This window comes from Lissotriton vulgaris, chromosome 11, assembly GCF_964263255.1.
Source record: "Lissotriton vulgaris chromosome 11, aLisVul1.2, whole genome shotgun sequence".
In the NCBI taxonomy this organism is placed as follows: Eukaryota; Metazoa; Chordata; class Amphibia; order Caudata; family Salamandridae; genus Lissotriton; species Lissotriton vulgaris.
In genome coordinates this window covers 402,534,810-402,559,767 of record NC_141699.1, presented here as the reverse complement: position 1 = coordinate 402,559,767, position 24,958 = coordinate 402,534,810, and the positions used below count along the sequence as shown (strand labels likewise).

The 24,958-nt window shown below is 45.8% G+C and overlaps 1 protein-coding gene across 1 annotated transcript in view; it reads right to left on the bottom strand.

The window, feature by feature from the left end:
* Positions 1-24,678, bottom strand: part of POLD2 (DNA polymerase delta 2, accessory subunit) — a 78,660-nt gene extending 53,982 nt beyond the window's left edge. The window contains exons 1-2 of the mRNA XM_086943441.1: positions 24,564-24,678; positions 2,805-3,059 (exon numbers count right to left, since the gene is read on the bottom strand). Coding sequence (XP_086799567.1) covers positions 2,805-3,024 — 220 coding nt within the window. The 5' untranslated portion in view covers positions 3,025-3,059; positions 24,564-24,678. The remainder of the gene's footprint in view (positions 1-2,804; positions 3,060-24,563) is intronic.
* Positions 24,679-24,958: the final 280 nt, after the last annotated feature.

The window sequence follows — 24,958 nt, the reverse complement described above, 5'->3', positions numbered from 1 at the left end:
CTCTGAGCACCTAGGGTCTGGGAGCAGAAGAGGGTCTGGTAGGAGCCTCCCCCCCATCACTGGAACTATGCCACTGCCTTTGCAGCTTGCATTCCCCTTTGAGGGAGAAAACAACCAAGTCGACATGGCACCCTGCCTGGGTGCCATGCCGACTAGCACTGCCTAAAGGCATAGATAAGTCACCCCTCTAGCAGGCCTCACAACCCTAAGGAAGGGTGCACTATACCACTGGTGAGGGCATATCTGCATGAGCAGATATGCCCCAACAATACTAGAGTCCATTTCCAAATTTTGTAAGTGCCAGTGAAGCCAAAGAGAGTGCATGGACTGGAAACTCGACAACTAGAGTTCTTCAGCACTATGATGGCTTCACTGAACATAGGAGTGTTCGGTACCAAACTGCTCCTTTCAATAAATCCACACACTGATGCCATTATTGTACCATATACACAGAGGGCACCTCAGAGGTGCCCCCTGAAAACCTGCCAACCCTGGTGTGGTCTCAGACTGGCTGTAGGCAGCCAACCACCACTAGACATGTTTCTGGACCCCTGGGTAGAGAGCCCTGCTCTCTGGGACCAGAAACAATGCAGATCCTGGGCAGAGGTGTCATGCCTCCTCCCCCAGGATGGGCCAGTGCTGAAGAGGGGAGCTTCAAAGGCCTGCCGCCTTTGTGATGTGACCCCCAGCCTCTGCTGCTGGCAGCAAACAGCAGCCCCTGGTTTACACCCCAACTTTGGGCGGGAACATTTTAAAAGAATAAGAGGTGTTTCCACCTCTGCAAATCCCACCCCTAAGGTGGAAAAGGCGAGGTGAAGCACAACTTTCAGTCCCTGCCATCTTGAAGATGGGGAGACCTCTCCAATCAGGGCTAGGCCTATGTCCCCCTCCCACAGGAGGGTGGCATAATAGAGTGTATAGTCACCCCAGGTAAGGTGCCCTACCTGCTACTCCCCTAAAATGCCACCTAAATGTAGTATTTAGGTGCCACCCCTAGACCTGGAACTCAGATCTGCGATGACCTAAGAAGAAAGAAGACGATCCTGCAGAGAAGACCGAAGACTGTGACTGCCTTGGCCGCAGCCCTACCGGCCTGTTTCCAGCTTCTGCGAACCTGCAACCAGTCTTGCAGCCAGCAACTTCTGAAACCCCTGGGACGATTGCTGCCTTAAAAAAAAAGACTCCAATCTCCTGTGGACAGCGGACCTGTCCAGAAGAAACCTACTCCAAGAACTCTATATCCAGGCGGATCCGCGTCTTCTGCCCACTCTGCACCCGACGCCCATGGCCCAAGTGGCTCACCTTTTGCAGTGAAGTCTCCCCAGCCATCCTGACCTTGTGTCCAGCTTTGGTTGACCTCTCCTGATCTCCACAACATTTCTACAGCGTGAATCCAGAGGCTATCCCTGACCACGACTGGCTTTGGTAAGAAGACTCTGACGTAAAAAGGCAACTCTGCACCCAAATGCCATGGGCCTTGGTGGGCTGAACCGATGGTTCCCCTACGACCCCCTACATCCCACTCTCCTCTGCTGTCGTTAGTCTTCGTCTTGCACCCTCCGGTGCCATGCCTGCAGCCACTTGCCGTAAGAAGAATTCTCTTTGAGAATCATTGGGCACCAAAGCAAATTGGTTTCACCTTTTAGACCGAAGGGTTTTTAGCCAATGTTTACTGCTTATGCTGTGCACTATTGGTAAAAAGCAAAATGCATTTAGCTGATGCTGTGCTTGGAGTGGTAAAATAAAAAATAAAAATGTAGTTGCGCAAAAATGAGCTTTTGTAAGTGGAGTGGCCCAGTACCAAATGCAGCTGCCGGCACCATCAAACATCAAAAAATTAAAAATAAAGTACTTAATTTGAAGGACCTCAATGGATGTGGGAGCAAGAGAGTAGCAGGTGTAGAGCAGAGGGTTAAGCAACAGGGAGTGGGTAGGGGATCAACAGATAAGCTCTAAGCTTTAGGGCATATAAATAAAATGCTATGGTGGGGCAAAGATTGGGCAATTTTCGTGAGAAGAGATCAACACAGAGCGTGTGCAATTGAACGAAAGAAGCAGCACACAAGGGAAAGAAGAGAGCAACATGGAGAATACAGGTGTTGCAGGAAGCAGAACACGAGCAACAGAACACATGCACTTTCTTGGAGTGCTTGAAGAAAAAGAAAAAGTATTTCCCTAAATGTGAATGTTGGAGGGATACAAGTAATGCAATCAAAAAATTGGTAAAGCTATGCTCCACAGGAGGAACAAACGCAAGAAGAGTAAGGAAAGACACTGAATAGGAAGCAAGCAAATAAGAGTGATAAGAATCCAATTGTAAACAATGAGCAAGCTCTAAACCCACTGTAGTTTTGGTATGGTCTACAAGAGGTCTTTCAGTTACAGGCAGATAAAAGCTGCTTGTAGACAAGACCTAAAAGGCTCCAATACTAAGGTGATCCCTCCTTTAAATGGCACAGGGCTCGAAAAATCGAACAAATGGTACTAGTCCTGCAGGACTAGTACCTTTAAAAATGTCCTGGACCTAACTGCAACCTACTTGACCTCAGTCTCCGAAAGCGGAGCAAATGTGACAAGATAACAAGATTTAAAGGCATAAATTAACCTCGACTATGCGAGCGGTCGAGTGGAATTTTCGAGCCCTGTGGCCATAAAATATCTGCCTCCTTATCTTTAATAAACTCTTGATTTTTTTGACCTGTGGTCTGGGAAAATCTCTTTTATGACCTAAGAGTTTGCTAGCAGCCACTGATCAGATTGCACCCTTTAATAGAAGAAGGGCACTTTTCTGTTTGATGACTCACCCCATTTTTTACATGCTCGCTCGATCATTCTGGGTCTCATTTGAAGTAGTCGGGTAGCGTAGATGTGAGCATACTGACGGGTAAAACTGCGTTCTCCCAGAGTGAAAATGTCAGAGCTGTTGACATAGCTGCTCACTGATACCCTTTGAAAAATGGCAGACTCCTCAGTGGGCGGAGCCAGCAGGCTGCAGGCTTTACTGGCCGCCTGATCAGAGAACATGACAACAGCTTGGATGAGATAACTGGAAGGGACACCTGGAAAAAGAAGAGAGAGAGAAGAAAAAAATTACATCAGGAAAAAAAGAAGAATTGTACAGTGCCTGGCAGAAATAATTCAGATCTCTGCAAATGACCACGTACACTTATTAAAGAGCATGGGTGATTTCTCAGAGTGATACGCATGTCCGGCTTAAAAAGGAGCAAGGCACCAATTGCAAGACCTCCCATAACTTGGTGCAAGTGAGTGGTCCCTGCAAAGCGAAGGTCAGCAGTAGCTTTCAGATGCTGGTGCATGAGCACAGATTCATACTTGAGAGCTCGGCATGGATAAGGACAGCAGCGTCTCTGGGCAGTCTGCTTGTACCTGCTTACTCCTTAGAAGAAAACTGTACAGTGAAAAGCAGTAGTATTTTACTGTTCTGTTTGTGAGCTGCAGTTTATAAAGCAGCACTTCAAGAAGAGCAAAAGCAGCATCTTACAGAACTAGTTGAATATGTAGGGACACGCAACAAACCAATGCACTGTGACCAATGGCGAGTTCTGCACATATGTACAAATGGTTAAGAAGGAGCACCACACGGTGACTGAGAAATGTTACAGTGCATTACATTTTAAAGAAGGACTGCTCTATGGCCATACACCCATACCAGCTCACATAGCTATACACATGTGATATGAAAGAGCAATGTGCATGTATGCCGACATTTACAAAGAACTGCTGCAAACTGACTGACTGCAGAATTCTCAAGGTGCTACACAAATATGCTTACACTAAAAACACAGCCTTACCATTGGTAAGTGCCAAGCACTCTAAAAGGTGCACTTACATTAATGAGGGCATTTTGCCCTTTTGTTAGAGCTTAATGTGATGTCAAGGTTATGAATAAATATGTTCTACCTGTTATCTTCTAATGAGAGGTCAACGTTATAAATGCCGACTTCCTACTGAGACAACAACAACAAATTATGAATGCCAATATTTTTGAGCCAGTGCTTAGTATTTACTTGCTGCCATTTCTCAATGTCGCATTCTATTCAATTGTGTTTAGCTTGTATTGGCTACCACAAATGGGGATAAACTATCTCCAAATCAGACTTGCCGTAACGGCAAAGTACCAGAGTCCCAAACTTGCTGTCTAGAGAATGAACAAGCATTTGCAATGCAATAGGTCTCGCAATTGCAAGATTTTGAGCTATTGGCGATGTAAATGACAATACCTTTTATTTAGGTGTTTAAAACACCTGCAATAATAAAAGGCATTGCAATTTACAAAACAAATAGGTCAAAGTTTCTAAAATGCGAGACCCATTGCATTGCAAATGCTGGTTTAGGACTATAAATGTGATGGATGGGAGGGGCTGATCGGTGTAAATGTATATGTATATACACATATGCATATACATACGTGCTAGACTCAGTTCATCTATCTATCCGCAGAGTCACGCTCGCTGGCCCGGGACATAAAAGCCACACGCAATTATACTGTGCCATTTAAAGAATCTTAGGATTTGTGGTCACAGTAACCAATGGCAGGCCTCATTCAGCATCTGGTTGTTGTCGCTCTGTTCTCCCCCTGAACAGCTGACTGAGGGATGCCAGGAAAAGATAACCTTTGGAGGCATTGGGGATTTAAAAAAATATTTTAATGAATCTATTTCCAGGGAAACTTAAGCAACCTGCCTAAGATCACAGTTGATGCAGGGACTCAAACATTGTTACCCGGTTTAAGAGCAGGCTGTTATACCACTTCTGCCCTGGAACTGAAGGAGGTGCTCTGTGCCACATCAACCGTCGGCAAGGATATATCTCATGGCATAAATAATCATTGGAATGTATGGATCTGTGTAGTAATTGCACTGGTAAATCTAAAAGTGCTCTTTATCATCAATGTAATCATTTTACATTCCTCATAGCACGGGAAACTTATTTTAATTGACAACATTGGAGCAGCCAACGTGCATCTCTTTCCCCTCGAAACAAGCCCAGCCCCACCACTCACAAACCTCACCAGTCACCACTGCATCTCCGCCACTCAAATGTCACCTTCTCCTTCCCAGTCTTCATCTGATCCATCCCCTTCTGCCACCCTGTGTTATAGTGAACCCGGGAGAACCAAAACATTGAAACCATTAATTAGAACTGTAAAAAGTTGGCAGCATGCGCGATGCTATGCAATACACGCCGTGCCAGGACCGACTAGAACCTTCTCAGAGGAAGACTAGAGAAGTCATGAGGACCAGTTTCCTCCTGAACAGAATTAGTTATTTATATAAATATAGGTTTACAATAAAAAAAAAGCTCAAAAGAGGAATTCATGCTCTTAAATCTCCGACGAGTAGCAGGCAGAACGGTGGGACTTCAGGGAGGTTTCGACTGCTCTCCTCGACAAGAGCAATAAACAAGATTCAGGATTTTGAACTGTAGGAACCCCTTTGGGTCTACCTTTAAAATATATGGTAGTGTTCTGTCCAGGGTTCATTTTTATGACAACCTGGGTATTTGATGGCAAGCTATCATGGTTCGAGCAAGAAACAAAAAATGCGAAGGTACTCTGCGCCCAATGGAGTAGTCTGGTGGTCCAGCTTACTGGCCTCCCTCAAAAACACATGAACATTCCTGTGTTCTCAGAATATCGTCTATAAGGAAAGTTAAGACCACGTTTCATACCCACTCCCATACACCTAACATACCAGCTCCACCCCTCGCCCAGCTGGACATCTATTTTACTGTTTAGAAGAGCGAGTCACGGAAAGGCGAGTCACGGAAAGGCGTCTCACTGTACAACTAGGTATCCGGAATAGAAAACGGTGATCCCAACTTCAAACTGGCTGCAGAGGCAATCCACTGGAAATACCTCGAACAAATGTACATTCCGAGCAGATAGGAGCGCTAGTTTAGATTAAAAAAACCTCAAAAGAATAGGTGCCACAGCTTTACCTGACCACATGCGGCGTTGTTATGGTGGCCCCAGCTGGCTGACCATTATCTCTGTACACTAAACCACCACCTCGCGAACATAGTTCCTTAAATACCACAGAAAAGCAACTGTGCTATGCTCATTTTTTATCAGCCTTCAACACATTCTCCTGCAACTGGGACTATGGCTGCAGGCATGGGGCACTGGGGCAGTGTCCTATAACACCGGTATGACAGCCACACCTAGCTACTACTCCTAGAATCGGGAACAGGTTGTGACTCCATTCAGACAGCTGTACTCGGGCTCTTATATAAACTCATGTAAATCCATTCTGAAACCCACCCCTATCCAGACGGTTAAGCTACCCAGCAGCCTTTAAAATTAATATGTACTCACAGGTATGCTTAAGCACAGTTGGTCCGTTCGGCATGCCCCTTAGTCAGGCGTTCTGTCACTAATCGTGCCTGATCAGAGGATGTGGAGGGCAGACAAACACACAACTTACCACTGGCAGGACTATAACGACTCTAGTCGAATTAAGTCTCAGCCTCGCCAGTTTTCAATACCTAGCCCGGCCTAGCCGGCACGGTGAGTCAGCGGCGTGTGACAGTGAAGCCCTTCACCCTCGCTAACCACTCCCAAGATAGTCCCAGCATAAGCCCATCATGGCCTCTCATCGATAGAATGCAGGATGTCGATGCTCGAGTCCCGGTCCGTGCTGAGCAGGGTCTGCGCCCGCTGAAACTCCACTACCGCCGAGGCCGCCATCTTCCACTCAACTCAGCAGCACCAGCCTCCGCACAGCCAGGCGACCGGAAATGCGTGCCGGAAGTACCGACGCCGGTTTGTCAAGCGCTGCGCGCGGGGAATCGTAGTCCTGCAGCAATCTAAGGGTGCACAAAGATCTAAAACAAAACAATTAGACCGCCCAATCGACGGGCATCTCCCATGGTCGGCATGCCAGAGTGGTGTCCTCATTCCTTCCACAAGGGTGGAAATCAGAAACTTAGTGCTTTTTTTTCACGCACACGCTTATTGGTTTTCAATCTAGTCTTTGAAATGGTTTGAAAACCGATACAGTAAAATAGGACTACCACACCAAAGCTTCCGAGTACGAGTGAATAATTCTATGGCCGAGGCGAGGATTATGCCTTTTTTTATTTTTTTTATTTAAAGCGATTTATATAGCACGAACTTTACTCGAAGCTGTCAGAGCGCTTTACATTAAAAAACAAGTCTTAAAACCAGCACCCCCTCTCCCCTACCTCCTCAACCGCCGAGGAACGTGCTGGAATGACGGCACAAACGAAAACTAAAAAAACAAAAACGGGGCGGGAACAGCTACCGAATCCCTCCCCTCCAGGACTCCGTGACCTGCCTCATGGTTGCCAAGGCAATATTTCTGAAAATATTGTCGTGCTACCGTAAGGCAGGTCACGGAGTCCTCGAGAGGAGGGATCCAGAGCAGACAAATCTGCTAAACAGGAGCTTTTTCCAATGGCAGGCCTCCGTTTCGAGAGGCCTGCCAATGGAAAAAGGGGGCGTGGTTTCACGCAGTACTGAAATTCTCCTGTTCACAATAAGTCTTTGCCACCAGCAGGGCCACGCCCTGCATTGGAGGCTTCGACCTAAAAAGCAGCTCATCGATTAAACCAAAAAAAGGCCAAAATGCATCCAAAGTCCCCCCCTTTTCTTCCCATAGGTCAAATGGTCTGGCATTGTTGTCTAGACTGCTCTATTCCAGAGACAGTCTAGACCAGAGTTCTTCAAACTGTCCCAGGGGGGGCACGCAGTCGACCCCAACATCTTACTTTTGTTGTCCTCCACTGTTCCCCGCGTCGCAAGTCTTTACCCATTTCAAATGGGAATTTCTTTTCATTAGCGAACTCCGGTGACAGAGGGTTGGAGGGGGAACGGGGGAGGGAGGGGAAATCATTGGGCGCGCCGTGCCATGCTTTCGTCTGCTAAGTGCTAAGAGTTCACCGTCCCAAGAGGGGGTTAATTGGTGAAGCTGAAATGCTTCAGCGTGGGAGGCACTGCTAAAAAAACGAAAGCAAATGAAGAGACCGTGCTGTTCCTTTGTGTTCGATTTTAAAGCAGAGGAGACTCCTTGCCTCCCTCTGCAGCTGAAATGACTGTTCCATAGCTGCCACGGTTTCAGATTGCTATGTGTTACACTTTTATAATTTTAGTGTAATTATGAGCGACATTTAAACCACTGATTGACACTTTTATCGCGAGCAAAATCAAGCAGTAATGACTAGGGAAATTTATATAAACATTAGAAATGACACACATATTGGAGCATTAATTCAATTAATTCACGTGTATAAATTCTAGACCGCCTTGGCTGCAGAGTTTACGTGAGTTATCAGATCTTTAAAAACAATTTCTGTAATATCAAAATTTGCATTGGGTTGCTTGGCTTTTGAATTCCAAAGGATAACTGTTATTTAATGACAGAATTATACATTGACTTGAAAGTCATAATTGGCTAAATATATTTACGAACAAGCTACCCAAGAGCTTCAGAATATTGAATGGGTTTTAAATGTGACATATTGCTTTCCGTTGCCATGCTGCCACTGGCATTCCTATTTGATTATATTTTCCGAAATTCAAATGCTTTGTATGATTGTGGCAGTATTTAATTCATAGTTCTTCTTATCCCCATGCACAGTCCTCCTTCCTGTCACCTCAGTCAGGTAAACTTGTGTGCCATTCTGCTCACTGCCACTTGGATCGCAGGTGGAAAAGGCCTAACGCCACAGTATGTCGATTAGATCGTAAAGACTGTGGCCCTTATAAAGTTATTTGCTGCCTCGTCGCCACTGTAGCAGACGCAGTGTCTCTACAATGCCAGCGGTGGCTGGGCCGCCAAATCTACAATTGTCTACTGTTAAACAGACCCATACATACGACATACATGGGTAAAAGATACATCATGGCTGCAGGTCAGCCATGCCAGCATGGTGTTCTTGTCATCACTTGTGGTTCCTGATTGTAGGCCTCCCAAAGCAGAAGGTGGTGAGCCCATCCCAAACTAAAATCCTCCATGCTGTGATAGTGTTCTTCCATGGTGTGGTGCTTTTCTGCCCTACTACTAGTACTACACAAACCTAGTCACGTAGCTCAAAAAAACTGTAACAGCAATCTGTTTGAGGCAGCAGCGGATAAGTGTTTAAAAAGATATAATTGATAACTATAGTTTAGTTAATAGATTACCTGCTCTATCAGGAACGTAATAATTATTCATGATCGTCACTGGACAGCAGCTGAGCCCGGATGCTGCCCGGTAGGCTTGGTCCCTCCCAGTCGCATGATATATTACCGCCACCGATGTGCCATCAGTCAAGCTGCAACCAATGAGCACAGCAGCTTGCTGCACCCACTCTTACTGCGACTGCCCCACCCATTTCCCCCCGGCGCTGCAATGTGACCCTGACTCGTGAGCCAGCCAGCCAGCCTCTCTAGCCCTGACTTTGGCTGACTGGTGCAGTTGGGATCCGATACCACATTGGAACCATCCATGAGCCATCTTTACCAATTCTGTATTGGGGGAAAAGGAGACCAGACGAAAAAAAGTGTTAAAACGAAATCTTGTCAGGAGATGTTTTCGTGGTTAGACAAGTAATACGATAGATAAGGTTGGATACCTTTGACAAGTTGTACTGCTTGGATTTGAGAATTGAGAGGTTTTACAATCTCAGTTGAGCTACGAAGTTCTCTCAGGTGATCCATGCTTATTTTCTTTAACTCTTTTCTTGAGATGTCCTCCACACTTGGTGGATCGTCGAAGTAAGAGCTACGACCTAGGTCTCTAAAAAAGTTCCCCACATAAGCTAACCAGGGAATCCTTCGCCAGTTCGTTAGAGTCATACAGTCTATGATCAGCGAACGTGTTAGATGACATTCTGGTTTTGACCATATACGTTGCCATAAAAGAATTGGTTGAGAGCGTATGTTGTCAATAATGTAGTCCATTCCAAGCTCATTGTGGGAAGCATAAATCGGGGCACTTTGTGGTAGAGCCAGCAGGTATTTAACAAACCCGTTCTCTACTGTTTGAATTGGATCTATTGGGCCGTAACCCCAAAAACCCGCGCCATAGGTGGCCACACTGTGGCATTTTGCATAGTACATTTTGAGAAGTTCTGGGGGAGCAGGTTTGCCAAGTTTCCTAGAGAAAGAGATCAAGGCCGTTGTTGCTCGCTGGAAAAGAAGTTTTCTGCTGGCCGTGGCCTGCCGCCAGCTTAAGGAATCATCCACCAAGATATCTAAGTATGGGTAGGCAGAAGTTTTTTCCAACCTTGACTTTTCCACAAAGATTGCTTTAGGGTTCTTGACCTTGGGGCCGATGTGCATAGTGAACGTCTTTTTTATGTTGATTTTGAGGCCAAGAGAGCCCATAAAGGAGCAATACTTATTAAGTTGCTTTTGTAGTTGATTAAGTGTTCTGGCAATAATGACCGAGTCATCTGCGTAAAGCAGCGTTGGTATAGGGCGATGATTGATCTGGGGTAAATCCTAGCTCCCTTCTAGCATGGCCAGCTCAAGTCCATTGGTGTAGAGATTGAACAAGAAGGGAGCCAGTACGCATCCCTGTCTCACCCCTTTTCGGATGGAAAAGGACGGGGATAGCTCGCCATGGACTCCAAATCTGACACGCGCCGTTGCGTCAGAGTAGAGTTCTCGGAGGAAGACTATAAGTGCTGGGTCCACCCCAAGATCGCTAAGAATAGCCCAGAGTTTGGAGTGCAGGACGCAGTCAAATGCTGCACTAAGATCAACATACACAAGAAAGATGTTACCTCCTTTGGCTGCAGCATACTTCCCAATCAAGAGGGCAAGATTCAAAGCCTGCTCCACAGTTCCAAGACCCTTCTGGAAGCCATATTGCAGGTGTTATTTGTCTGGGCCCAAGTTTGTAATCGATCCAGTACCCCCCGGCCTGCAACTTTGCCGATGGAGTCCAGAAGGGAGATAGGCCTGTAGCAGGCGGGGTCATTTCGATCACCCTTTTTAAAGATAGGGAGTAAAATAGACGTTGACCATGACTCTATCAGCCCAATTGATGTTGCTGCGGACAGGACCTGGGTAAGGAGTGGTGACCAGAGTTCAAAGTTGTGTAGGAAAAAGTCCAGAGGAACACCATCAGGCCCGGGAGCCTTTCCAAGTTTAGACGCCTTAAGAGCTTTAGCAACCTCTGCATGAGTAAAGGTTATGTTAATCGGGTAGCTGTTCCTCCCCGACATGCTGCCACTGCTCTGTTCATCCCCAGAATGGACTGGTTGGAGGGTTCCAAAGATTTTAGAAAAATGGGAGACCCATTCCTCTGCTGTAACAGCAACGTCTAGATGCTGACCCTTCGAAGTGTCGTCCAAAAAAGGGGATCTGATAACTTGCCAGAAGAGAGCGCTGTATTTATTTTGGGAACTGTGATGTAGCTGCGCCCAAGGGTTGTTCTTGATTTCTTTCCTGCGTTCCACTCTGGCTGCGTTATAGAGTTTTCTTAAGTTGGAGATTTCCGAAGTGTCCCTCAAGGGTCTGCGGAGGGCAGCCTTTAGGTCCGAAAGTACCTTACGACAATTTACATTAAACCATCTCTCAGAATTAGATTTTTTGTTCCTAAGTTTGCCAGTGAACTCCTCACTGATAACCTTTAGAACTTTCTGGAAGCCGGCCATGATTGTTTGCGGCGAGGAGTCAATAGATAGACAGTCAAGAACCCATGGTCTGGCTTTATCAAGGACCCGTTCAGTGATTACGAGTGGGTCAACCTTAGCCCATTTAACTGTGTAGCCATTCACCTTGTTCATGGTTAGAGAGCTTTGTGTTAATTGGCTGGTGATGGTAGAATGCAAAGTGACATTTTTTGGGAGAACTTTTACGCTAATGGGAAAGTGATCACTGCTCACATCGGTCCCTGTGTTGAAATTGGCCACTTGACCCTTCAGGCTCTGTGAGGTCAAAATATAATCAATAGTAGTTGAAGACCCCCTACCGTGGGAACGTCGGGGAAAAGTCTATTGGAGGTTCTACTAGGTCATTTGCAAACTCAAGCTCTAATGAGAAAAGGGACTCGTTTAGTTTGTTACCGCAGGTAGAATTTGAATTGAATTTGAATTTTAAAACATTTATATAGCACGCTTCTACCACGCGGTTTCTTGGCGCTTTTGGATTGCGAGGAGGCAACAGGAGCGGAGGGAATCTAGGCATTGTAGGCTCGGGAGAAGAGCAGAGTTTTAAGACCTTTCCGGAACTCGATGTAAGAAGATGTCATACGGAGTTCCGTCGGAAGGGAGTTCCAGAACGCAGGAGCGAGAACTGCAAACTTTGTTCCGCCCGCCTTTTTCTTCCTGAAACGGGAGGTGGTTAGCAGTGCCTGGTGGGTGGATCGAAGCTCTCTGCCCGGAGTATAGGGCTTGATGGCGGAGCAGATGAACTCCGGGGCGGTGCCCATTTTGGCCTGAAAGGTGGTACAGCCAAGTTTGAACAAGGCTCGCTCTTTCACCGGCAGCCAGCGCAGTGCCTGCAGTAAGGGAGTTGCACGGTGGAATTTGGGCAGGCCGTGGATCAGGCGGGCGGCCTGGTTCTGCACTAGTTGCAGACGGTGAATGGTGTAGGCTGGGGCGCCATTGTAAATGATGTTACCATAGTCAAGGCGCGAGAGCACCATAGCCATCACTATGATCTTTAGGGCAGGTAGAGAGAAGAAGCGAGAGATCTTCCTGATGGTTCTAAGGGAAAAAAAGCTGGAGGAAACAACTGAATTGACCTGTGAGTGAACGGAAAGTGAAGAGTTGAGGAGGATACCAAGGGTTTTGACCTTGGGGACAGGAAGCGGGGGAACACCAAGTGAAGGAGGCCAGTGAGAAGGGGACCAGGGACTGCAACCACCTCCGGTCAAGACTAACTCCGTCTTGTCCGGGTTGAGTTTGAGGTGATTGCAGTTCATCCAATCCTGGATGAACAGCATGACGGATTGGACGTTCTGGGAAGATGAGGAAGAGTGGGAAAGGTTAAAAATTAGCTGGAGGTCATCGGCGTAATTGAACACCGTGACCTCGAGCTGCTGTAACATAAAAATGAGAGGGTAGATGTATAAATTAAACAAAAGAGGGGAAAGTGAGGAACCTTGGGGGACTCCACATACAACCTTACGGGAGGCAGCAGTGAAACAAGCTAGGTGGACCGCCTGAGCCCTATCACTCAGGAAGGACTCAAGCCAGGCGAGGGCCAGGCCCTCTATGCCCGCCGCCCTGACACGGGTGAGGAGGGTGGAATGGTCCACTGTGTCAAAAGCGGCGGACAGGTCTAAAAGAATGAGGGCCTGCGGGGGGTTGGTGTCAATGCCCTCGCGTAGGCTGACCATCACTGAGGTCACCACCTTCTCCGTGGAGTGGAGGGGGCGAAAGCCCGCCTGCCGGGGGGAGAGGCAGTGATTAGTTTCCACATAGGTGCTCAGGGTGCTGGTTACGTGGGTTTCTAGAACCTTGCCCAGGTAAGGGAGATGGGACGGTAATTAGAAGGGGATGAAGGGTCAGCACCGGGCTTTTTTAAGATGGGGATAACAGCCGCAAATTTGTGAGCAATGGGGACCACTCCCTTGCTGAGTGAGTCGTTCAGAAGTGTGAGGGGAGGAGTAGGGCAGTTTAGGAAGATTTCTCTCAAGATGTGAGCAGGGGCAAAGTCTAGGGGGGAGCCTGACTTTACCTTTTGGAGCAGGGGGAGGAGCGTGGCCTTAGTCAGGGGGGGGATGGAAGTGAGTTTGGAAGTGACAGCGGGAGGGGAGGGGTTGGTGAATGCGGGGGAAGGGAGGGGGATGTTGGCCTTGATCTTTGCGACCTTGTCAACGAAGAAATCGTTGAGCGAGTCGCAGAGAGGTTGGGAGGGGGGGGGGGGGAAATCGAGGCCGTGGCTCTATTAGATGATGCAAGCTCATATACTGTAGCAAAGATTTCCTTGGTTTGGGATTCTGCCGCCAGTATCCTGTTAGAATAGAACAAGGTCTTGGCATCGAGGATGCCTTGCTTGAATGTAGAATGTACAATGTAGAATGTACAAAATGTGACAATGGACTGCCGTGTTCATCCAGCAGGCCACAGTTTCCATTTTTGTGGTTTGTGCATAGTGCAAGATTAAAATCACCAACCCAGATCACATATACTGTGGTTGGGTGTAGATCATTTTGCAAGAATTCTAAAAACGTGGTAATTTCCATAAGCAATTTTATACATTCCGTTGTTTCGGAGGTATTATAGTAGTTAACCAGAATAAAGGTACTATTTTTATTGAAATGTATTTGCAGTATTTGGTAGCTTGGATCTTCTTTAAGCTTCCGTATAGTTAAGGGAGACAAAGTATTGGCGACATAAACAGCCAAACCACCCTTTCGTCTGCCCATGACTCCTTGGACGGCTGGAATATGGAATGTTTTATAACCGACTAAATGATGTGGTGTGATTGACCAGGTTTCCTGGAGGCAGTCTACCTGATGCTCAGTAACTGTGTCCAGCCACGGTTGCAATGATGTTTTGGCTCGCAAACCTGCAACATTCCAATACAGGATTGAAATGCTCAGATCTACGGGAGGGAAGATACGAAAGAAAGCATTTGATGGAACGGGGTCATACCTTAAGATTATGGAGGGCTGCACAACAAAACGGGGTGGAACGAGTTTATGTAAGCCCTTAAAAAAACTGTTTATAATATACAACCGGCTTAACTCGGGGGTAATGTTTGATGAAGTAACAAGCAGATATAATGATTTGTACACTGTATAAGAGCTATCGATTACTGAATGTTTGACGTGTATTTATTACGGCATGAAACTATGTTAATACAAGGGATAGTGATTGTTTTATTGTTTATTTTTTAGCGATCCCCTGACGAAGGGCGCGAGTCGCCCGAAATGCATTGGGCCTTTTAATTCAATAAACGCTGCTTCATACGATGGTTGCTTCAATCGTGTTCTTTGAGAAGGTTCGGATGGACACTGAATGAGCATTAGAAACTTGAAAATATGGCAATTCTCTCTCTGCGTGCGGACAGATAACACTGTTGATTAAAACTAAGTGACAAAGAGGAGAAAAATATGGATTAAGTTTGAGTACTAAGGTTTAAATAGTTGACATAAAATATAGGCCAAGGAAGGCTTCATACAATGCTGTGCAATTGTCTGGGGGTGAGAACTCGCCCCCTATTTTGGACTCACGTTCTCGTCTTTTGGCGCCATGTGGGCAGAGCGCCATTGCAATCTGCACGCAATCACAACAGAAAAGGAAGAATAAGGATGTTGAAGCAAGAATACGGAGGTGTGCATCCCAATCTCTTTACAGATATATTTACACCCCCTGTCCACAACTGGGTTGGCACCCGTCACAAGAAATGATAAGAGTAAAACACAATGACGAACAATGGAGTTATCCACACGGACGGAGTAACATCGAGAGTCGTTTTGAAATGTTGACGTTTAATGAATATGGATGAACAAACTTTCAAATGGACACTAATCCTTTACATGTGCTGTAATACTGTTGATATGTGTTTCAGGTACTCTAGATGCTGCTTTATTCATGTTATTGAGGTTATTATTAACAAAACGAATGGGATTATGGGTATTAGAGTTCGTTTGACTTTCAGATACTAATGATTACGTTACCACCAGGTGGTTAAGCAGTTGCGTAAGCCAATGGGAACATGACGGGGCTAATATATTCTGGGACACGTGGGAGGCAACAATGGGCGTATACCAGGCTGTTGATTCACGCAGACCGAAATGGGAAACTTTACGTTTTAGAAATGCAGGTATGAAAAGAGGGACTTTGCTTCTTAAGAGTTTGGAATGGTTTAATAACGGGATATAGTACGGAGATCAGGATGCTAGTAGTAACTAACAGAGCAGACGGGAGCTGGTAATAGTAAATGTATGTGGCCAGGAAAAGCCGGTCAAGCGAGTAAAAAGTTTAACAGCATTATGAGAGATGAGATTAGAACGGGGGGAGGATTAAGAGAAATGCAGGGAGGGAAGATACGAAAGAAAGCATTTGATGGAACGGGGTCATACCTTAAGATTATGGAGGGCTGCACAACAAAACGGGGTGGAACGAGTTTATGTAAGCCCTTAAAAAAACTGTTTATAATATACAACCGGCTTAACTCGGGGGTAATGTTTGATGAAGTAACAAGCAGATATAATGATTTGTACACTGTATAAGAGCTATCGATTACTGAATGTTTGACGTGTATTTATTACGGCATGAAACTATGTTAATACAAGGGATAGTGATTGTTTTATTGTTTATTTTTTAGCGATCCCCTGACGAAGGGCGCGAGTCACCCGAAATGCATTGGGCCTTTTAATTCAATAAACGCTGCTTCATACAATGGTTGCTTCAATCGTGTTCTTTGAGAAGGTCCGGATGGACACTGAATGAGCATTAGAAACTTGAAAATATGGCAATTCTCTCTCCGCGTGTGGACAAATAACACTGTTGATTAAAACTAAGTGACAAAGAGGAGAAAAATATGGATTAAGTTTGAGTACTAAGGTTTAAATAGTTGACATAAAATATAAGCCAAGGAAGGCTTCATACAATGCTGTGCAATTGTCTGGGGGTGAGAACTCGCCCCCTATTTTGGACTCACGTTCTCGTCTTTTGGCGCCATGTGGGCAGAGCGCCATTGCAATCTGCACGCAATCACAACAGAAAAGGAAGAATAAGGATGTTTAAGCAAGAATACGGAGGTGTGCATCCCAATCTCTTTACAGATATATTTCTAGAACCTTGCCCAGGTAAGGCAGAAGGGAGATGGGACGGTAATTAGAAGGGGATGAAGGGTCAGCACCGGGCTTTTTTAAGATGGGGATAACAGCCGCAAATTTGTGAGCAATGGGGACCACTACCTTGCTGAGTGAGTCGTTCAGAAGTGTGAGGGGAGGAGTAGGGCAGTTTAGGAAGATTTCTATCAAGATGTGAGCAGGGGCAAAGTCTAGGGGGGAGCCTGACTTTACCTTTTGGAGCAGGGGGAGGAGCGTGGCCTTAGTCAGGGGGGGGATGGAAGTGAGTTTGGAAGTGACAGCGGGAGGGGAGGGGTTGGTGAATGCGGGGGAAGGGAGGGGGATGTTGGCCTTGATCTTTGCGACCTTGTCAACGAAGAAATCGTTGAGCGAGTCGCAGAGCGGTTGGGAGGGGGGGGGGGGAAAAAAATCGAGGCTGTGGCTCTATTAGATGAGGCAAGCTCATATACTGTAGCAAAGATTTCCTTGGTTTGGGATTCTGCTGCCAGTATCCTGTTAGAATAGAACAAGGTCTTGGCATCGAGGATGCCTTGCTTGTATGTAGAATGTACAATGTACAATGTAGAATGTACAAAATGTGACAATGGACTGCCGTGTTCATCCAGCAGGCCACAGTTTCCATTTTTGTGGTTTGTGCATAGTGCAAGATTAAAATCACCAACCCAGATCACATATACTGTGGTTGGGTGTAGATCATTTTGCAAGAATTCTAAAAAAGTGGTAATTTCCATAAGCAATTTTATACATTCCGTTGTTTCAGAGTTATTATAGTAGTTAACCAGAATAAAGGTACTATTTGTATTAAAATTTATTTGCAGTATTTGGTAGCTTGGATCTTCTTTAAGCTTCCGTATAGTTAAGGGAGACAAAGTATTGGCGACAAACAGCCAAACCACCCTTTCGTCTGCCCATGACTCCTTGGACGGCTGGAATATGGAATGTTTTAAAACCGACTAAATGATGTGGTGTGATTGACCAGGTTTCCTGGAGGCAGTCTACCTGATGCTCAGTAACTGTGTCCAGCCACGGTTGCAATGATGTTTTGGCTCGCAAACCTGCAACATTCCAATACAGGATTGAAATGCTCAGATCTACGGTGTGAGGGTGGTCATGTGGCTGCGATGATAAAGTTTCAGATAATGGGAGTTCTGGAGATCGCATAAGCAAACATTCTGTTGAGGTCACACATCCCAACGTCTTTTTAACGGTATTTTCGACCTGATGAAGATTTACAACATTAGCTCCAATAGGAGCCTCCGGGGAGTTGCCTGTCATTATTTTTGTGTTGGCATGAGAGGATTCTAACAAAGGTCCAATTTCATTCATTATTGAGATGGACGGTGTTAATTGTACAAGAGATTGGTGTTTGGACAGGCTTGGTTTTAATCCGGGACTAATAAGAACATCAGGGGTTATAGGGACCTGGGTCATACTTGTTGTGGTTGCTAGCGGTCAGTCTACCATTTCCAGGCAGTCGTAGCGGTTTCTGGTTGGGAAGCCCTGCCAACCCTCCTTGGGGAAATGGGGCCTACCAGGAAGCCAGAACTGCGACTCCCAATCCTGTGACTGCCAGTCTCTGTTCCTGTTTCTATGGCTATAAGCCATCTGGTTCCAGTGCCCTTCAAAAGGTTGTTGCCAATTTGCTGTGGGAAAGTATTGATGGGTATTCACCGGAGGGTAGAAAAAGGAAAGATGATGGGCATCAATTCCACCCTTTTTTCCAGTGATGGCCAAGAGCAAATATAGTTGACCGTATTTGGATCATCACAGTTTACTATAATGCAATTGCCCTGTATTGATTTCCGTTCCTCCCCTATCCAAGTTACTCTGCGTACTGTAGTTATTCTGCTTGAATGACGGGGCTGTAATGGTCTGTTTAAGCTTAGCCACTGCAAAAAATTATTTTTAAAGGGACCAAGAGGATTCGTTAATGCCTTCAGAAAGTTCGGGGACGCCGGTTAGAATAACCGTGTAAGGGGATACCTCAGGTGGGAGGTGTACTGGGCGCCTTGGGCGCACTCCCCTTTTTGCTATCTCCGAAGATTTGGTTTCCAGCGTTTTGGAAGGTGGAGGTGTCTGTTTTTTGTTAGCGGGTTGGTCAGTGCTTTTCACAGAGCCTTGTGGGGCCTGGGACGGACCGGTAGTCGATCCAGTCGGGGGCGCACCTGCATCAGGGTTAAACAGGTGAGGTGCTGATGGAACTGGGTGATTAGGTTGTATGAAAGATGAATTAGGCGCTAGTGTCGATTTACTGCCAGGACCCGGTTGTTCCGCTTGTAGGGCTTTTGGTAAAAGTTTGGATTTCCCCTTCCCCTGTTTCATATGATCTACACTGAACTGGGTGGATGGTTTAATAGATAGTGATGCTATCTGTTTTTCTAGATGCCTCAGACTAGATTCCAGGGGTTTTAGATGCCCAATGAGGAGTTCCCTAATGGTGGATAGTAGGAATGGGGTGGTGTTACAGACTGTACAAAGGCCCTCGGGCAAGGAGATCCTGGAAGAATTGTCAATTTTGTTCTCCCTATTGGTGTTGATCATTGGGGGATTAATAGGATTTGATGTATTTTTGCTTGGTTGGGCAGGCTGGAAAAACTGCCCCCCCTGATTCCTGTGGAGCCTCAGGTCTAACTAGGGTACAGTGTTTGTTACCGTTCCCCCGTTTTGGGACGGCACCCTCCCTAACCCCACGAAGATGCTTATCTAGAGAGGTTTCCAGCGTTTGACAAAGCTCTAAGTTAGGGGTCGTCTCTAAGTCCACCAACGAGAGGGAGTCAGATAAAGATTGAGTTGCAGAGTGATCCACAGAGCAAGGGACTGTGTGGATATCTGCGACAGTGGTAGTTGGTAGAGTCAATATAGATGTAATAGGGCCTTGCTGAATGGGAGAAGCCGCAGTGGCCAAAAGGCCCATAGAGGAGCGTTTTGCGTTTACAAGGTCTAAAGATACTCTGCGCTCCAGCAGAGAAATGCTCTGGTCTATGACCTCATTAGTTCGTGAAATAAATTGGTCTATCGGCCCTGTGAGCTGCGTAACACTTTGAACAGATTTGGTGTTTTTTCTGGTTCCTCGGGTCATTGTGGACAGGGCAATAGATCTGGCGACAGTCAAATAGCCTAGACTAAAAATGCAAGGGGGGTGGCCCGGTCCGGTCCTTACCGGTCACTAACGGGCAACAACGGGCCCGCCCTTGGCCCGGGCTTAGCCCCGGGCGCTCCCGCGACGCGGGTGATGACGATGATTTAAAGCGCCTCCTGGCGCATGCCTGACGTGTCCGCCGCTATGCCCGCTGGGAAAGGTAGTCCCCCACTCGGCGGCCGCTTGGTTGTAATTGCGGCGGCGGGGGTTCTACGGGGCAGGGCCAGCGGCAACTAGGCAAGGTTGTAGGAAAAGTCTCAGGCAGCAGGCAGCAAGGGAAGTTACAGCGGAGCACCCGCTACAACGCTGTAAGTATACGAAAAGCGGAACACCCGCTACTCCGGCGATGACGATGATTTAAAGCGCCTCCTGGCGCGTGCCTGACGTGTCTGCCGCTATGCCCGCTGGGAAAGGTAGTCCCCCACTCGGCGGCCGCTTGGTTGTAATTGCGGCGGCGGGGGGACTACGGGGCAGGGCCAGCGGCAACTAGGCAAGGTTGTAGGAAAAGTCTCAGGCAGCAAGGGAAGTTACAGCGGAGCACCCGCTCCAACGCTGTAAGTATACAAAAAGCAGAACACCTGAAGTGACAGCGCTGAAATTAGAGAAACAAATGTTAAATTGATAACTTACATATGAATTAAAGGTTCCACTGAAAGGATAAATATATGCAGGTGTACAGATTAAATTGGGAAAATATATTATACCCAAGTAGTGCGTAGATGACTTCTCCTCTAAGCTGGAGGGCACCTACTTTTGGTTTGACGCTACATGTATCCTCTTACACTGCCTAGAGCTGCTGTACATGAAATGGCTTTAGGAGCTGATGCACATCTGGTCGTCATGTTCTAGCCCTATCCATTAGTGAGATTAAGACTGCATAAACCTGTAAGGGAGAGTTCAAAATAACCTGCAAATGAGTATCTCACTCATTAGTGGAACGTAAAACCTCTGGTAATGTAACAAACTAGAAATATTTTAATGGAATGCTGCCCAGAGGAATTGCCAGAGGTGGCTTCAGCAATTTCATCTGTAACACTTGAGTGATGTCTCTAATTTCCTCTTGGAGATCACTCTGTTGTAAACAATGAAAACTTACTTCCCATTGGTCCTCGGGTTATCACGTTTCTCAGAACAAAATACCTGCCATTTGTTTATTTGTGTGATTCTGGAAAGACCAAGAGCTACTACTTCACAAAGTTTTATATAAAATCTTATTTTCTTAACATGCTGTTTCTGTTAGCTCTCGTAACTATGAAGGATTAGTAAGACAGTTCTAAAATACTTTTGAAGTCATTTGGGGTATTTATTGCTTTACATTTTAGTTTCAAATTGATTTTAGCAAACACTTCCATATTTTTAACTGTCTTTGACAAAAAATAAATACTAGGCATGTCAGTAAAACACTGACCAGATGGTAACTTTAATAGGTTGGCGTTCATTATGATGTTGACAGTATGAAGGTGAAGCGCCTACTGATAACAATACATTTTGATCTTGCATCACAAAATCTGCTTAGTAGTGGTCAAAGTTGAATGTGAGGGCACCAATCTAAGTTCTGGCTTCATCTTTGGTCAACCATCAAAGCTATGTTGGCATTCTACATACAGACTTCCTTTTGATCTAGTCTCACACCAATGCCAATGGTCTGATCGCTGATTAGTTATTGGCAATGGCTGAAGTGGGCGGGATCTGAAGAGCAGGACGTGCCCATACTTTTTAATTTTAATAAAAACAGTTCCCCTACGTTTTGTGGAAAAACAACCGTCCCAGGACGGTTAATTTAGACAGTTGAAATGATTTAGCTGCAGTGTAAGACAGGGAGTCTCCTATGCTGTGAAACCGAAGTCGGGCAGACAGCTAAACACGCCTTCTTGGCAGGGTGACTGCCTGAAAGAAATGTTAATCTGGGCACTTGGCAAGTAAATTTGAAGCTTCCTGATAACACAGATTTATTGTTTTGAATAGTATTGTAAAGGCGTTACCATCTGAGCTGTGAAGTGTGTGCTTTTAAAAGATAATTGTAGAAATATTTCATTACATACAGTCGGGGTATTACTTTTTTGGACGCACCTTTTATCTTAATTCTTTTTGCACATTTTGTAGTAGCCAAACCTATAAGGTGTGTAATGCAAGTTAAAGTAAGGACTTACATATTCACAGTGCTTTCTGTCACAGACTGACCTCATAGCACCAAATATACACAAGTCCGTATTCTCCACTGCATCAACCAGGTTTCAATTCTGTCGTTCTCTGGTTACACTCACACAGGCCTCTGGAGTGCATTAACTAATAGAGGTGTCATAATGTAAAATAGTGTATTATTTTATATGTAGATATCAGATGGTGAGAGACTGAAAAAAGTTAGAGTATTTCTTTTTTAATTTTTGACTCCGGCCCCAACACTCACTCTCCCCATTCTCATGCAGGATCACAGCTCCCATACTTTTTTTTTTAACTCACTTGGACCGGTACTTACTGGTGAGCAATTGTTGTGATGTGAGCAGTGCTCTAAGTGGGCCGGGTCCTGCCGGTGCTGAGCGTTCTAAAAAGCAGGTGTCGAGGTGGGTACCTATCGGGCTCTCCAATTTAGCCTTCACCCTTGGGGGTGGGGAAAAAATCTTAACTCTGCAGCAGTACCACCCTTCACTGCCTTTAATCAAAACATCGTACAGCAACTGGCGTCACCACTTCATTTGCCATGAGAAATACTCAGAACTCAACATTTGTACGTGCAGTATCTCTCAAGACAGTCCTTATTCATTTTAGGAGTCCGGGCCACTGAAGACACTTTACAATCTCACTCTTGCTGTCTAGTCAATCCCACAAATTGTATCAAGATATAAAAAAATGTTCTAATACTACATTTACTGGTATACTACGTATAGAACAGTGCGAGATATGTTACATATTGTTCCACAGAGAGCAGATTATTTGAATTTACGTATTATGCGTGTGGTCTTGTGAAACAATTTATCTGTGGGCCCAAATATCAACTTGCACAAAATAAAACAATATAAACAGGACCTTTTTGTTCAGTGCCATGCTAGTCACCGAGAATCAGTTACATCCATTGAGTGTGCTTTGTTATATCTAGGATACGTTATAGCCCTCTTTAGGTTTGAGCTGAAAGTACAGCTGTCCGCAGTACCCACCGTTTACAATATACAGATAGTGGACTTTTGGTCAGCCCCATTCAACAACTATGTTATAACACTTGGATCTGTAAGCCAGTAACTTGAGGCATGTCAATTACATCTAAAGTCAGCTCAGATGATAACTTCTTTGACTATGCTTACTGTTCAGTGTTTCCACTGTACTTTGCATCTAAACGTACTCAATCACTTAGTCACACTCAATCTTTATCTAATATATATATATATATATATATATATATATATATATATATATATAATGATAGCTATTTTTCGTTTGTTTATACAGCAGGCTATTAAAACATGCTTTTGAGATAAATCCAGTGGGAGCCTGACACCCCCCCAAGAGTTCAATACCATACTAACACAACTACCAAAACCACAAAATGACCACCAAGATTACACCACAACCACCACCAATAGCAGTACTAATAATAATAGCAATATCACCACCTGTATCAAGAAACGTCAGTCAATAGGTCTACCTTTGAACTGCTGATTAATAAAAACGTATTTCTGCATGCCTGCGTTGACACGTTAAACCCCAAGCCATTGGCTTACCAAAAGCTTGTTTTAAAACCTCTGGATTTCACTATAATGACAACAGTGTGAAGCTGAGGAAAGAAATGTAGACTTGCAGACAACAAACTTAACTGTACATAAATACAGCTAACAGAAGACGTATCTTTTTTGTAACCGTAGAACAAAACCGAAAGTGTATTTTTATTTTCCTCGGGAGATCCATCCTATTTCCGACTACTTGCTTACAGGATCGCAGTTATGAAGTGGCAGGTTGCCATCCAATTGTGATCATGCAACGGAGAACTCTAGTGAAACGTATCGCAGCTCCCTGTGTGTATTTGAGCGAATGAATCACACTGGCATAAATCTGTGACACATTAGTCAACGACGTCCCCGTTGCACAAGCATCATTCTTATACTTATACCATGCCAGGCAAGAAAAGGGACAGACGTGTGGACAAAACGACAAGAATCTGTGGGCTTCATGATGTGTACGCGGGCATGCTAGGAGGGCTGTGGGCTACACAAGTTCATGAGGGGTTGTTGAATGGGGCAGTCACGCTGAAGCACCAGTGAACGGAGTTTGGTACCCTGTGCCCTTCGGGGGTTTACAGTACAGACGATTATTGCATTGAGGATGAAGTTTTAGAGCAGGTGGCATCCTCCATAAGGAAACAACTTAGCTGGGGAGAAGCTCTTTTCAGAATTGGGGAACATCAGAGAACTCTTACTAGAATCAGGTTTCAAACTGGGTTTCAACATTTATAGCGATGTTTCCCTCAGCGTAGCTGTAGAGTGTTTCACATCCCAGAATCATGATGGTGAGGCAACCCTCTGGTGCACGCCGGAAACACTGCTGTAGCCGGCTGACCCTGCAGTGCCCGGGGGTCAGAAGGATCATCACTTTAAATTATTCGCTTCATCAGCCCCGTGCAGCCGGTACCCGAGGTTCCCCGCCAGCGCTGGATGCCTATCCGGAGTGACAGCGATCGGTTCACCACTTACCTGCCGGAGAAGGTAGGTCTCCTGCTAGCAGTGGAGGCTGGGCTGCTGAGTGCAAAGTTTGACTGATCAGTTTTCCCTGCGCGCGCTGTCCGAGTCACTCTTTCCTCACCATAGAGTCGGGAGCTGGCAGAGAGGAGAGAGCGCCGGTCACACAGCGCCCCTGCCGGCCGGCTGAGGGCATGGCCGTGGACTTGACAGCGGCGCTCTGTGGCTTACCTCCAGCTCGGTGAGGTATAAAGCAGCTTGCGGCGTTTCTTGGTCTCAGCAAGTCTGTAAGCAACAGGCAGACTCGCCAACTCAGCCATTCCTGTATCTATAAGCCAGTGCACAGAGGCATTCGCCAATAATCTAACACTAGATAGTCTCATGGACAAATAAACTGACAGCCACCACAA